The 13,096-nt window shown below is 40.1% G+C and overlaps 1 protein-coding gene across 7 annotated transcripts in view; it reads right to left on the minus strand.

Annotated features, from left to right (window-relative positions):
- Positions 1 to 13,096, minus strand: part of FAM13A (family with sequence similarity 13 member A) — a 368,680-nt gene that overhangs the window by 51,939 nt on the left and 303,645 nt on the right. For all 7 annotated transcript variants that reach the window (XM_078445913.2, XM_078445914.2, XM_078445911.2 and 4 more), the window contains 3 exons: positions 12,051 to 12,127; positions 11,619 to 11,661; positions 1,989 to 2,136 (listed from right to left, as the gene is read on the minus strand). In XM_078445913.2, the coding sequence (XP_078302039.2) occupies positions 1,989 to 2,136; positions 11,619 to 11,661; positions 12,051 to 12,127 (268 nt within the window). The remainder of the gene's footprint in view (positions 1 to 1,988; positions 2,137 to 11,618; positions 11,662 to 12,050; positions 12,128 to 13,096) is intronic.

Genomic DNA, 13,096 nt, shown 5'->3' on the forward strand with positions numbered 1-13,096 from the left:
AGATATGCAAGTTCAGCCACTAACACAGTAACTGGCAAAAAAAGTTAAAACAAATCCCTTCATTAATTACATGGGTAATACAATTAGTATTTCCAAGCCTATTGTATTTTTTCCCAATAAGCTTTTAAAAATTCTATCTCGTTTCCCAACACAACATAAAATGTTGATTCTTTTATCTAGAAGAGAATTCTTTACATTAAATAATAAAACAGTTTTAAAGAAACCGTAAGTTAGCTTTCAACCATACTGGAGAGGATTTTCATACTCGTTTCTTAAAATATGCTGGAAGAGATCGCAAATTTATGATTGACCAAGATAAGAATAATCAAACCGAGTCCATTTCAAGAGGAGGAAGAATCTACCTGTCCCTTTACTGAATACACCAAGATCATGTGGCTAATTTGAATTCTGTCCCAAAATCCTAGGGTTTTTTTTGCCTAAAGTTTTGTTTCTGATGTGAAGAGACCTTATTATTGAAACCCAAATACAACATTTGTTTTGGGTACTGCTTTTTTATTTGGGTAGCAGTGGCTACTGTGGGACTTTTTTTGAAGGGGAGGGGTTGTTTTTATTTATTTGTTTATTTATTTCAATAAATGAAATTTATTGTCAAATTGGTTTCCATACAACACCCAGTGCTCATCCCAAAAGGTGCCCTCCTCAATACCCATCACCCACCCTTGGGGAGGGGTTGTTCTTAATGTACGAATTTAAAACACACCTCATTCTTCCAAAGTACCGAAAACAAAAGAAGAACAATAAAATACTATCCAGGAATATATCACTTAAACTAAAAACAAAACAAAACACGCTGCAATTTTGTCTAATGACTGTATCGTGAGCTGGGAAGATCGTTGAAAATCCCAGACCCACTGCCTAATTACATGGTAAAGGGGGCTAGAACACGTTTCTTAGATTGCAAAGAGGGAGGACGAGAACAAAAACAGTTTGTTTTTGCTTCACCAAGCCGTGGATGCAAGGAGCATAATGGGATTGTTATTTTTCACCTTGCGGTCTGTTTACATCATCTTTTGGTCCTTCATCTATGCTCATTTACAAATGAGTACTTTTTGGTTTAAAAACGGGTGGGGGAGAAGACAAGGAAATCCAGGTGCTTTGGAAAAGGACTGATTTCCTGTAGCTGTAATTCTCTGTGCTGCTGTGTTGAGTTGTGCTGCTGTTCTGAAACCAAGCACACAATTTCTCCCTCTTTGTAGCCTCCAAACACACACTACACAGAGGCGGCTGGGCATGCATTTTGGATACACGCTGATACATGTTTGGATGCAGACACATGGATAATGAAAGAAGAGCAGGCAGAGCCTTCCTGAAATACAATTTGGACAAGATGAGGATACTCTCTTCTTCCTCACAAGTAAATTTCTAATGTTTTGCCAAAAATCTCGAGAAAAACCAATCTAACACACTGTATTACAGGCTTCCAAGCAAAGCACTTTTTATTCGTTGTTCTCTTTGATGAGCAAACCCCTTAGGCTGGCTAACCTGGCTTAAAAAAAAAATTCTATCCATAAAATCAATCATAGAAGCAAGGCAAGCCAAAGCATCTTTCTCGAAAAAACAGGAAGGAGATTTAATGAAGGAGGTAGATGGTGGGTGTGGAGCAGTGGGAAGAGAAGCGGGGTGCCCAGATGAAGTCCTAAACGTGTACCCATCCGTTAGTCCTCTACTCGGTACTACTAGAGGGAAAACACTTGCATCAGCACTCCTGGTGAGTTAAGAAATAAAAAAGGCTGCAAGGTGCCGCTCTGATAGAGGGCAAGCACATTTTCTTTCTTAGATTGCAATTACTCCTGGCAACATTTAACGTGACACATTCTATGCCAGGGAAAGGATTTTCAGTCATTTAGAAACACAGTTACTCCTACACCCATCGCTTTCATACGTCCATGTGGTTATATGCCTCTCGTTTATGCGACTTTATATATGCTCTGCCAATATTAAAGCATCCAAATAGCGGCTGACCCTACCTTCCCAGCTCTTCTCGTCACACAATGCAGTCAGGTCCAGCTCAGGCACTTCAGAGACAAAGCTCTCCTGCTGCTCATCGGCATCTTGGGTCCTCTGCAGTTTGGTGTCAGTTATGCCGGAGTGCTCCTGAATCTTCATTGTGGGGTTCTGCAATAACAGCACAATGTCCCCAAATATCTTACTGCTCACCAAAACCCAAAAATGTCTGCAGCAGTTCCACTCCTTCTGGATGAAACCTCCCAAGCTGAGGCTGTGGGTGTACCCAGCACAGAAATCAAAATCATAGTTTGATGCCCCCTGGATACTGGCTGGCCACCTGCATGCAAGAAGCCACTGTCCATCTATGCTCCTTTAACTTTTCCGCTGAGGAAGACAAGAGGATTTCCAAGAGCTGCTGCCCCTCCTGATAACTGCAGGCAGCTGACAGTCTTGATGGTTACTGATTGCGGCCAGGAATGAGGGAAAAGGAGTTTGTGTTTCCTTAAAGGAGTACAGCCCTGCAGACGGTAAACAACAACAAAAATCCTGCTACCGCCGTTGCTAAGGCTGTAGAAGCAACATGGTGTCTCCTGTGTGCAGACTTCTTTGCCCCGTAGGTAAACAGTCCGGCAAGGCCAGGAGCAGAGGCTGTGTGCACGAATGCCCTCCTGCTGGCCCTGCAGGCTTAGATCAATTAAGCAGGGCTAGCTGCACATTCCCAGATTTCCTGTGGTTGTTTTCTCCCCGAGTGTGGGGAGGACAGACTATTTATGGAGGAGCTCTGGGTATTAAAGCATTGTTGCGCAAATTCAAACAGCACAGGGGTTTGGCGGCTCATCTGGGCTAGCAGTAAGGAATACGGACTCTGGAAATGAGCCAAAATGACACAGGGAGCACTTTTTTTTTTTTTTAAGTAAAAAGCCAAGAACTGGCAAGTCAGAAATGCATAATTTATATCTTAACAAATATCAAACTATCACTTGTTTTCCTACTATTCTTCTAGTCTGAGTACTGAATACTGAGCTCCCCTTGGTTTTGCTCACTGGGGGCACCTACACCCGGCTCGGCTACCTGGGGGATGGGAAAACCCTCTCCCAGAGGCGGCTGTTTTAGCTAAGTGATTTTATGTTGACAAAATTTGCCCTGAAATTAATTCTTTTTTACCTTGCTTTTTTTTTGGCATCTTGTAAGCCCAACCATTGTCCCTTTCCCTTCTCTCCTAAGATTATAAACCCAAGTGTTTACTCACAAATACGCTTCTCAAGTAGCACAGATCTGTACAAGAGATTTTCTTTGGAGAATAACTGGAAATTTATTTTAGCAAATATATTAAAGGAAAAAAACCTAAACATCTGGAAATCATAAATGATTCCTTTAATGCATGAGAAATGTTCTCCTGCTTAAAATAAGCACTATTAAGATTTCCAGCTACTTTTAATAGCTATTCAACCCACTTTGATATCACCAGGGGAATAGACGGGGGCTTTTACTATTATATTTCCATGAAATGATGCACAAGGGGCTGCTATTTTCTTCACATTTGGAATAAAATGAAAGATCATCAATCAGTTCATGATGAGCTCCTAAAGACAGATGAAAATGCCAAGTAATCTAGGGCTTTAAGATACCTCAAAATGCTGCTTGTCTAATGGGGAAAACAGATTATGCACTTATGCTATAAAAATTATTTGTTCCTACAGCTGAGTCCTAAGTGGACCAGGGCTGAATGACCAAATCTGGCACTCAGTTTTTTAAGTTACAGGGTCAGCCACCAACCACCTGTGTGTGTGTGTTAGAATCTGCATACAGCAAATACACATTTTTCTCAATATTTTTAACACTGGTTACACTTAGAGACATAAAAACGAATATAAGAAATATGATTCCATATTGTAAGCATGACATATTCTTCTGGAAGAGCATGTATCAGCCCCTGACACTGTGCACTCGTGGAATGGATGTGGAGCTTGCTTTACAGGCAGACCTGGGCTTGCTGTGTGGCCGACATTTACTAGCTTGGTGCTCTGGCTGAACTGCTTCATTCACAACATCAATCTTGCAAGGTTCCTCTGAAGATCTGGGAGAAGGTATGAAAGGACACTAACACAGTGCCTGGAGCATAAGAAACCCACACAGGGAGGCCATCACTCTTTTTTCATTACCAGGCCCCATATGCAGATGAGGAAAACACTGCCGTGTCTGAAAATGCTAGAGAGAGGGGTTGGAGATGAGGCATGTTCCACGGCAATTCGAGGTGAACCGTGCTATCTCAAGGGGTGGAGTTTTAGATGCATTATGAACAAAGAAAAGAGCCTTTTGGGTTCCAGACACAAGTCAGCACTAGCAATTTTGGTGTTTTGGGGCAGTGTGGGTGAGAAGGGTTGAGGAGGAGCAAGCACGAAGACAGGCACCATGGGAGTTCACTGCAATGTGTACTTTTTATGACTGCTACCTCTGTCTGTATCAGCACCCATTTCAAAAGAAATTGAGATTACGAAATTTTTTCTACATCTGAATTAGCATCCATTTCAAAGAAAGTTAAAATGAGAATATTAAAGTTTTTTCTCCCCCCTCCAAAATGTACAGATTTATTCATTCTTTCAACAGCATGGTATGGGGCACCCACTGTGCTGGGTGTGTGAGACATGCACGCTCCCAACACTGAGGGAGCTGGCACTTTGTGGGACAGGCTCAAGAATGCTCAGGGGAGTTCTGAGCACAGTTGATTTGGGTGCCATACAACAATGGGCCACCTTGTGAATTAGTGAGCTGCTCTTCACAGTATTGCAATGAAGTTTGAGAGTCAGGTATGTGGGAGACAGAGAGATTACTGCCATGGGTGGGAGGCTGGAATAGATACCCCCTAAGTTCCTATTATTCTAACAAAGAGAATCAGGTCAAAACTTTTTTGTTTATTCAGTAATAACATCACATGCTATATACTTAAATAGGGATATTATGTTGTGTGCTATTATGTTGTGTGCAAAGATAATATTTACTCATTTATTTAACAAATAAATTTTTAGTACTTACTACATGCTAGGCCATTTTCTAGACACTGGAGATACTTCAGGGGACAAAATCAAGTCTGTCCTTAATGAATCTTACAGGAAGTGACAGTAAACGAAGAAAAACATGTCAGGCAGTGATATGGACTATGGACAAAAATAAAGCAGAGTAAGAGGGATGATGGAGATCAGGGCCACAGTCTGCAATTTTATAATGAGTGGTCAGGAAAGACCCTTCCTAAGAAGGGACATATGAGCAGAGATATGAAGGAAATGCAGAAGTGAGTCATCTACTGGAAGAACATCTCAGGAAGAAGAAAAGCAAGTGCAAAGGCCCTGAGGTATGGTCGCTGTGTTTAAGGAATAGCAAAAAGATCACTGTATCTGAAGTCACCATATAAGGGTGTTTAGATTGTGCCACATACAATGGGGTATCACTCACACTATAGACCTATATTAACTTACATAAGCTTCTGGACTTTCTGGCTCATTTTTTACACAGTAGTGGAGGGGTCTCTCTTACACAAACCGCAACAGCTTGCATAGCATGGGCACACTCAGCACAGCCCTCATCAGCACACCCACATGCTCGGCTCTGTCCCGCTGTGCTGTGATCGGTCCCTGAGGCTGCTCTTTCATTTGTCCTCTGCTCTCAATTTCTGGCCTCACTGGTCTCACCAGAACCTGACATGGCTGCCTTGCCTGGGGGTGCAGAGTGGGCTGCTGGTGTGGACCCGGGATTTATGTACACGTGGGATCTAGGGATGCTGCTCAGGGGCCACCCACGCTGAAGCTGTTCAGGCTCGGCAGCAATACGCCGTCATAAAACAACTCTTCCTTCAAATGTTAGTTAGCCTAGTTTGGGTGATGCACCTCTCCAGATCATTCCACACACTCTCCTGTTGCTCATCATATGGAATTACACTTGTCTACTTGCTTGTCTGCTTCTTCTACTAGATCATTAATGTCAAAATGTCAAGGACATTCTCAAATACCAAAATATTTCTGGTTTCAACTTTTGTTGTTTATATGTCTTATATCTTCAGCTGAATCAGAGAGTAAATGAGTTACAATAGTCCCCCCTTATTCTGAGGGGGTACATTCCAAGACGCCCAGTGGATGCCTGAAACCAAGGATAGTACTGAACCCTACATGCACTATGCTTTTTCCTATACATACATACCTATGATAAAGTCTAACTGATAAATTAGGCACAGTAAGAAATGAACAATAACTGCTAATAACATAGAACCACTGTACTGAATAATGTAATACAAGTCATGTGAATGTGATCTCTTTCTCAAAATATCTTACTGTGAGATACTTACACTTCTTGTGATGCTGTGAGATGACAAAGGTCTATGCGAGGTGAAGCGAGGTGAATCGTGTGGACATTGTGACACAGTGTTGGGCTACTATTGACCTTCAGGTGACATGTCAGAAAGACAATCATCTGCTTCTGGACCAGGGTTGACTGTGGGTAACTGAAATCACGGGAAGTGAAACTGCAGATAAGGGGGACTACTGCTTTTTCACAATTTTCAACTCAGAGATCCTTATGCCGTGGGGTCACACACCAAACCCTTGTCAAAAATGTTGTGCCTTCTGTTGGTGGGAATGCAAACTGGTGCAGCCACTCTGGAAAACAGTGTGGAGGTTCCTCAAAAAATTAAAAATAGACCTACCCTATGACCCAGCAGTAGCACTACTAGGAATTTACCCAAGGGATACAGGAGTACTGATGCATAGGGGCACTTGTACCCCAATGTTTATAGCAGCACTCTCAACAATAGCCAAATTATGGAAAGAGCCTAAATGTCCATCAACTGATGAATGGATAAAGAAATTGTGGTTTATATACACAATGGAGTACTACGTGGCAATGAGGAAGAATGAAATATGGCCTTTTGTAGCAACGTGGATGGAACTGGAGAGTGTGATGCTAAGTGAAATAAGCCATATAGAGAAAGACAGATACCATATGGTTTCACTCTTATGTGGATCCTGAGAAACTTAACAGAAACCCATGGGAGAGGGGAAGGAAAAAAAAAAAAAGAGGTTAGAGTGGGAGAGAGCCAAAGCATAAGAGACTCTTAAAAACTGAGAACAAACTGAGGTGTGATGGGGGGGTGGGAGGGAGGGGAGGGTGGGTGATGGGTATTGAGGAGGGCACCTTTTGGGATGAGCACTGGGTGTTGTATGGAAACCAATTTGACAATAAATTTCATATATTAAAAAAAAATTTTTGTGCCTTACAGAAACCCACTAAACAACAGTGTGGTGTGGCAGACAGGGGATGGGTTGAAGAGTTGGAGACCTGAGTTTCAATACTGGCCAACTAGCAGCAAGACCTTCAATGAAAACCTCTTTGTGCTTTAGCTTCTTCTTTTTTTTTTAAAGCTTTTTTTCTATAATGCAAATGCAAGACTTCATAAAGTTGGCATGAAGATTAAGTGAAAAACATATACAAAAATGGCTGGCCCATAGTTACTGTAAAAAAATACTATTTCCAATTATTCATTACTTCCCTTTCACATTCATTCATCTGGCAAGTGTTTATTGAACACATACTATGTCCTAGGCACTAGGATTACAGGAATTAACAAGATATGGAATTTAGTGTGGAACAAAGACACTGAACATGTAAATACCAGTGTCACATATGTTATAAAAGAAAAAAAACAGGATGCCAGGGAGCACATACTCAAGAGAGCTCACCTTGCCTGGGACCTCAGGTGACATTCCATGTTCAGGTCAAGGAACCATTAACTACTATTCACCTGATCTTTGTCAAGACTTGCCCTATCAAACTGGGCCTGGCTTTTTCAGTTCTCAGACTTCACTAATCTTGCTCCTTCCCTGACTTCAAATAGTTGAATTTTTGTTCCATCCCTTCTCCCTCCCTGCACAGGATATAAATAAGTAGCCTAATGGCTTACCAGAGCCAGGAGCGATGATATCAGAGAGTGTACTGTGTAATGCAGTTTGCACAGGAAGGAACCACACAGTGTTAACAGAAGAACCACATGGAACCATAAACATTTACTGTTTGGCCTGACAATAAAAGAAAGTGGACATAACAAATTTCCAAAGTTCATGGGAATCCCAAAGTTTCGGTAGCCGTTAGGGACTGGGTGAAATGGGAAGTGAATCTAAATAAATAGAGCCTTTAAATTATTCTTGCTCTCACATTAAAACCAATAATAACAAAATCCTAAGGCTTCCGTACAATACACCGAAGTTGAAATAACACGGTGATTCATTTCATAAATCCTTGTTGACAGGGATATTTCAGAATTTATCTCAATCCTGCTCAGGGCAAATAAAAGACTAGACTTAAGATGTTTGATAATTAATATTAATTTTCAGTCTTGATTGGAAAGCCTTGTCTTCTCTCTTACTCCTCTCTTTCTTTTTTCAAGCAGGATAAAAAAGGGAAATGGACTTCTGTTTACTATGAATGTCTTATTTGTTATCAAAGGTATGCTTCTAAGCTCTTCTAAGCAGTAGGCTTAGAAAGCATAAAGAATGTAAAAATATCTTGAAAGAATTTAACACTTCATTAACCTTATACTTCTGACATAAAATGACCTCTCCCAGATAAGGTAATACCCTTCCATGCACTCAATAATTCTTAAAGTTTTTTTTTTTTTTTTTTTACATTTATTCATTTTTGAGAGACAGAGACAGAGCACCAGTTGGGGAGGGGCAGAGAGAGATGGAGATACAGAATCCGAAGCAGGCTCCAGGCTCTGAGCTGTCAGCACAGAGCCCCAAGTGGGGCCCGAACTCATGAACCGTGAGATCATGACCTGAGCCGAAGTCAGATGTTTAACAGACTGAGCTACCCAGGGGCCCCCCGGATATTTTATTAAAATGCCAGCCTTTTGAAAACCTACCCAAAGAAATCATACTTTAATTTTTGGCATTTTGAAGGGACTCTAAATTTTTTTTCATTGACCATTGGAGATCTCAAGCAGATTCTCTTTTTGGATAAGATGAGTTGATTCAAAAAATTAAAAAGATGTGCCACAAAGGGATAAACCGATGTTCAGGTGTCAACACATGCATCCAAACAAAAACACATTTAAGGGCTGCAAAATGATTACTTCAAAAATAAAGTCACAGTTGCGCCTGCATTTGTGTCTGAGCAGCAGATTCTAAAACCAGCTTCTCTCTGCCTATCTGTCCCTGTAAGGAGCATCACCAGTGTTCCTCATTCTCATGGAAACGTGACTCAAAACAAGAAGGAAAGACCACCTTTCCCAACAGCTCTCATTTGTTGTCTTAATCTCACATGGATCTCAAGAATATGTAAGGAAAAATTTAAAGGACGGTATTAAGGAAGACAAATTGTCTTCATGAAAAATGTAGCTGGAAACAACATCACATCCATCCATGGTGGGCATGTAAGTGTTGGCCTCTCAATCTGATGCTGTAGGAGGTGTGAAATAGAATACTGATTACACAGAATTCTAGGAGGGGTAACCAAAGTCTAGACTTATTTTTCATCTCTGCAATTTAGGAATTATTGTGGTATTACCAGAAGACCAGATTAACTATTTAGGTTGTAAAATAAGTTCTAGAAAGTGCTGCACATGTTGAATGGTAAACAATCACAATACACGGCAAACAAGGGAAAGAGCTTTAAAAATGGAAAATGGATCTTTTTCACAGTCCATCACTAACAATTAAATATACATTTCCTTCACTGAAAGAAATCCATGCCTTCATGAGGAGAAACATCATCCGAATCTTATGGAGTGATGGCTTGTTTTTCTCCTGTGGGGCAGTTGTGAAAGAAAGGTGACATGGATTGCCGAGGCTAGATTTTAACTCACTGCCTAATTTTATCTCCTAGCTGAACTTATTATGGTGGCAATGATTATTAATAGTGAGTGCTTCAGGACAGCCAACCGGGGGCCGGGTGCTGACTGGTAACTGCACATGGCGGACCCATGTAAGAATAGGACCTGGCACATGGAAGAAGGACTTGAGATTTTTTCCCCATGATTCATCCAGTGCCATAGGAGCTGCCCACAAAATACCAAGGCAAACTGAGTTTAGCATGGGTTGAGTTTCGGTGCCACCTGGAATTTACGAGTTAATGTTATGAAGTCCATCCACAAAGGCTGCTCTATACCCTTTTATCTTATAGAGGATAATAGGCTGAAAAGGGAGGAAACGGAGGAGACCTCTCTAGGAGGCTGGCGAAGCAATTTTCTTTAAAGTAACGTTCAATGGCATGATGACTAGGTGCTTGCTGTGAGCAGAGGAAAAGAACAGAGAGAGGGTGAAACAAGAAGAAAAAGGAAACAACGCGATCACGGGGAAAATGTGCTCTGACAAAGGTACCTGGTGTCAAGGAAAAAGATGTTAGCTCGTTGCCTGGGTCCCAAGGAAGGAAGCTGAAATGGGTTGGAAATCAGAGATGAAAGAAGTGGCCCAGCAGCTGGAAGTCGGAAAGAGGAAGCATTCCCCTTCCATTATCTGGCTAGGTCGATGAAGTATACGTGACAAGAACTGAACATAGGGAATATGATGAGTCCACAGCATTGGCAGGGAACAGGGGGAGTTGGCAATTAATTCCCAGCTCTTTTATGCCAATTGTACACAAAGTGTGCATTTTTCTAAGAAGAAGTCTACAGCTTTTAGATTCTCAGTCTCCTGGATTGTAAAACTCCATAGAGGGTAGGGACTGGAGCCGTTACTGAATCGCAGCTTCTAACACAGTATGTGTCCACAGCAGGACTCAATGCATGCTCCTGAGTAAATCCATCAGTGAATTAGAAAATGTCCAATAAAGATTAGGAATCACTGGGTTAGAGGAAGAGTATAATTAGTATTTCAAGATTCAGAACTCAAGAACAGGTTGAAAAATGCTTTAAATCTGGCCAAAGAGAAAAATTGATAAAAACATTGAAAGTAGAGTTGAAAGCATTTGGAAGTAGATTATGTACACATACGTGAATGAAAAATGGGGTTAAGCACACTGAATGGAAGCCAGGGTTGGGAAAAGGGAAATCATTTTGGCCAGCATGGCGATGCCCTTGGAGAACAAGGAATACAGGAAATCACCAAAACTTTAAGATATAAACAACATAAGAGGGTTAGATACTTTTTCTCCATGGCTTACTTAAAATGAGACAAAACTCAGAAAACAAATTGGGTTTAGTAACTCACACTGAGTTTATCTTAATTTGAAAATTAATGAGATAAATCTCTGTGATAGATCCACTAAACTTACTGCCTATTTATTTCAATCACTTAAAAAATGCATAAAACATAAAAAAAAATCAAACCAGTAGCCTTGGCTTTTTGTTTTATTTTACAGAAAATCTAAAGAGAAATCTCCATGCTATTGAAGTTTCTCTCTGCAAGCAAAATAAAAGATTTTAAAAAGCTATAGAAACCAATTTGACAATATATTTCATATTAAAAAAAAGAATTTAAAAAGCAAAGAAAAGAGTTCTTATGATTTCTCATGGAATCTTTATGTCTCAGTATTTGCCTTCTGAAAACCAATCACAGTCCTGTCCCTTAATCTCATTATCCCTTACTGACAGTCTAATAATGCTTCCCATGTGCTCTCAGGAATGTATGAACAGCCCCATTACAGTCACAATTTTCTTAGCTACTCACCTCAAAATGCTGGGTATGTCTGCCGTCTTTTTCATTTTCTTTGCTACAAGTAACAGCAACAACAAAATATCATAAAAGGTCAATCTGTTTTAGAACAATGCTTTTCATCCATTGAAATTTATGACTTCATTCATTTTAAAAGGAAGCTGAGTGGCTCTAAATTAAATTCTGATAAAATTCGAAAACAAAATAAAACAAAAGAAATCAAAATAAAACAAAACTAGAAATACAACAATGCATACAGTAGTCTTTAAGAGCACCATGGCAGATTTTCTATTCCAAGCATTTCCCATGCTACAAAATACTGTTGGTGAACATACAGTCTTTTAATTCTATTCTTTTTAGTTCTTATAAGGCACACTGCATTAAATGAGAAAAAAAAAAGCTACTCATGCTCTTGTAAGCAATTTGAGGAGAAAATGCTAAAATTACCTTTCATCGGACATCAGTTCAACATCATCAGGTCCAGCCCTCTCATGAGATGGTGTGGAGTTGAGGCTTTCCATATTCTGTAACAAAACAAATTATTTGTTACCCAGTAAGAATGGTAAGAAACATGCAACAGAAGATCCTCCTTTATTTAAAATAGTAAAATCAGATAATATGCAGATATAAGCTAATTCAAGTCCTATTTCTATCTTTGTTAAAACCAGTAAAATTATGACAGTTTAGTATATGCCACTTGCATAAAATTGGATGTTGAGTTTCATCATCCCCTTAATGAAGGTATCTGATACCATCATAGAAATGATCACTATATCCTATAATGTCCTTGTTAGGTATCATCCATATCTTAGAGCTAACCATAGCAAAACCCAGATTGTCAGAACATCAGGGTGGCGGCATTTGAATTAGAACTAAGGAGGGGCGCCTAGGTGGCTCAGTCAGTTGAGTGTCCAGCTTTGGCTCAGGTCATCATCACATGGCTTGTGAGTTCAAGCCCTGCATTGGGCTCTGCACTGATAGTGTGGAGCCTGCTTGGGATTCTCTCTCTCTTTCTCTCCCTCTCTCTGCCCCTTCCCCACTTGTGCTTTTTCTTTCAAAATAAATAAATACACAAGAAAAAAAAAGAAAAAGAAAAAGAACTAGAACTGGGGAATCTGACCCTGAATCTAATTAGAAACCAACGTAACATTCATTGTTCATTTAACATATTTTCAGTATAAACTGCAAATATAAAGTGGGAAAACACATAGCTAAACTGTAAACTATCCATAAAAAGAAATGGCGTAAAGAACCTTTGTTTCTGTGATATTTAATATTAATCTTTATATCAGCTAAGATGGGAAAAATATAAACAGGAAATTTACTTTGAATAGCATGTATTTCAGGTTGGCCAAGAGGGCTTTAATACTTATCGGGAGGCATATCTGTAAGGTTTTTTGACTGCCTCTGTGAATGTAGCCAAAGCTTTCTAAATACAATCCAGGCAACTGAGCACATAATAAGTAAGCCATCCCCATGAAGGAAGATTACAA

Source organism: Panthera onca, chromosome B1 (assembly GCF_046562875.1).
Source record: "Panthera onca isolate mPanOnc1 chromosome B1, mPanOnc1 haplotype 2, whole genome shotgun sequence".
NCBI classification, from domain to species: domain Eukaryota; kingdom Metazoa; phylum Chordata; class Mammalia; order Carnivora; family Felidae; genus Panthera; species Panthera onca.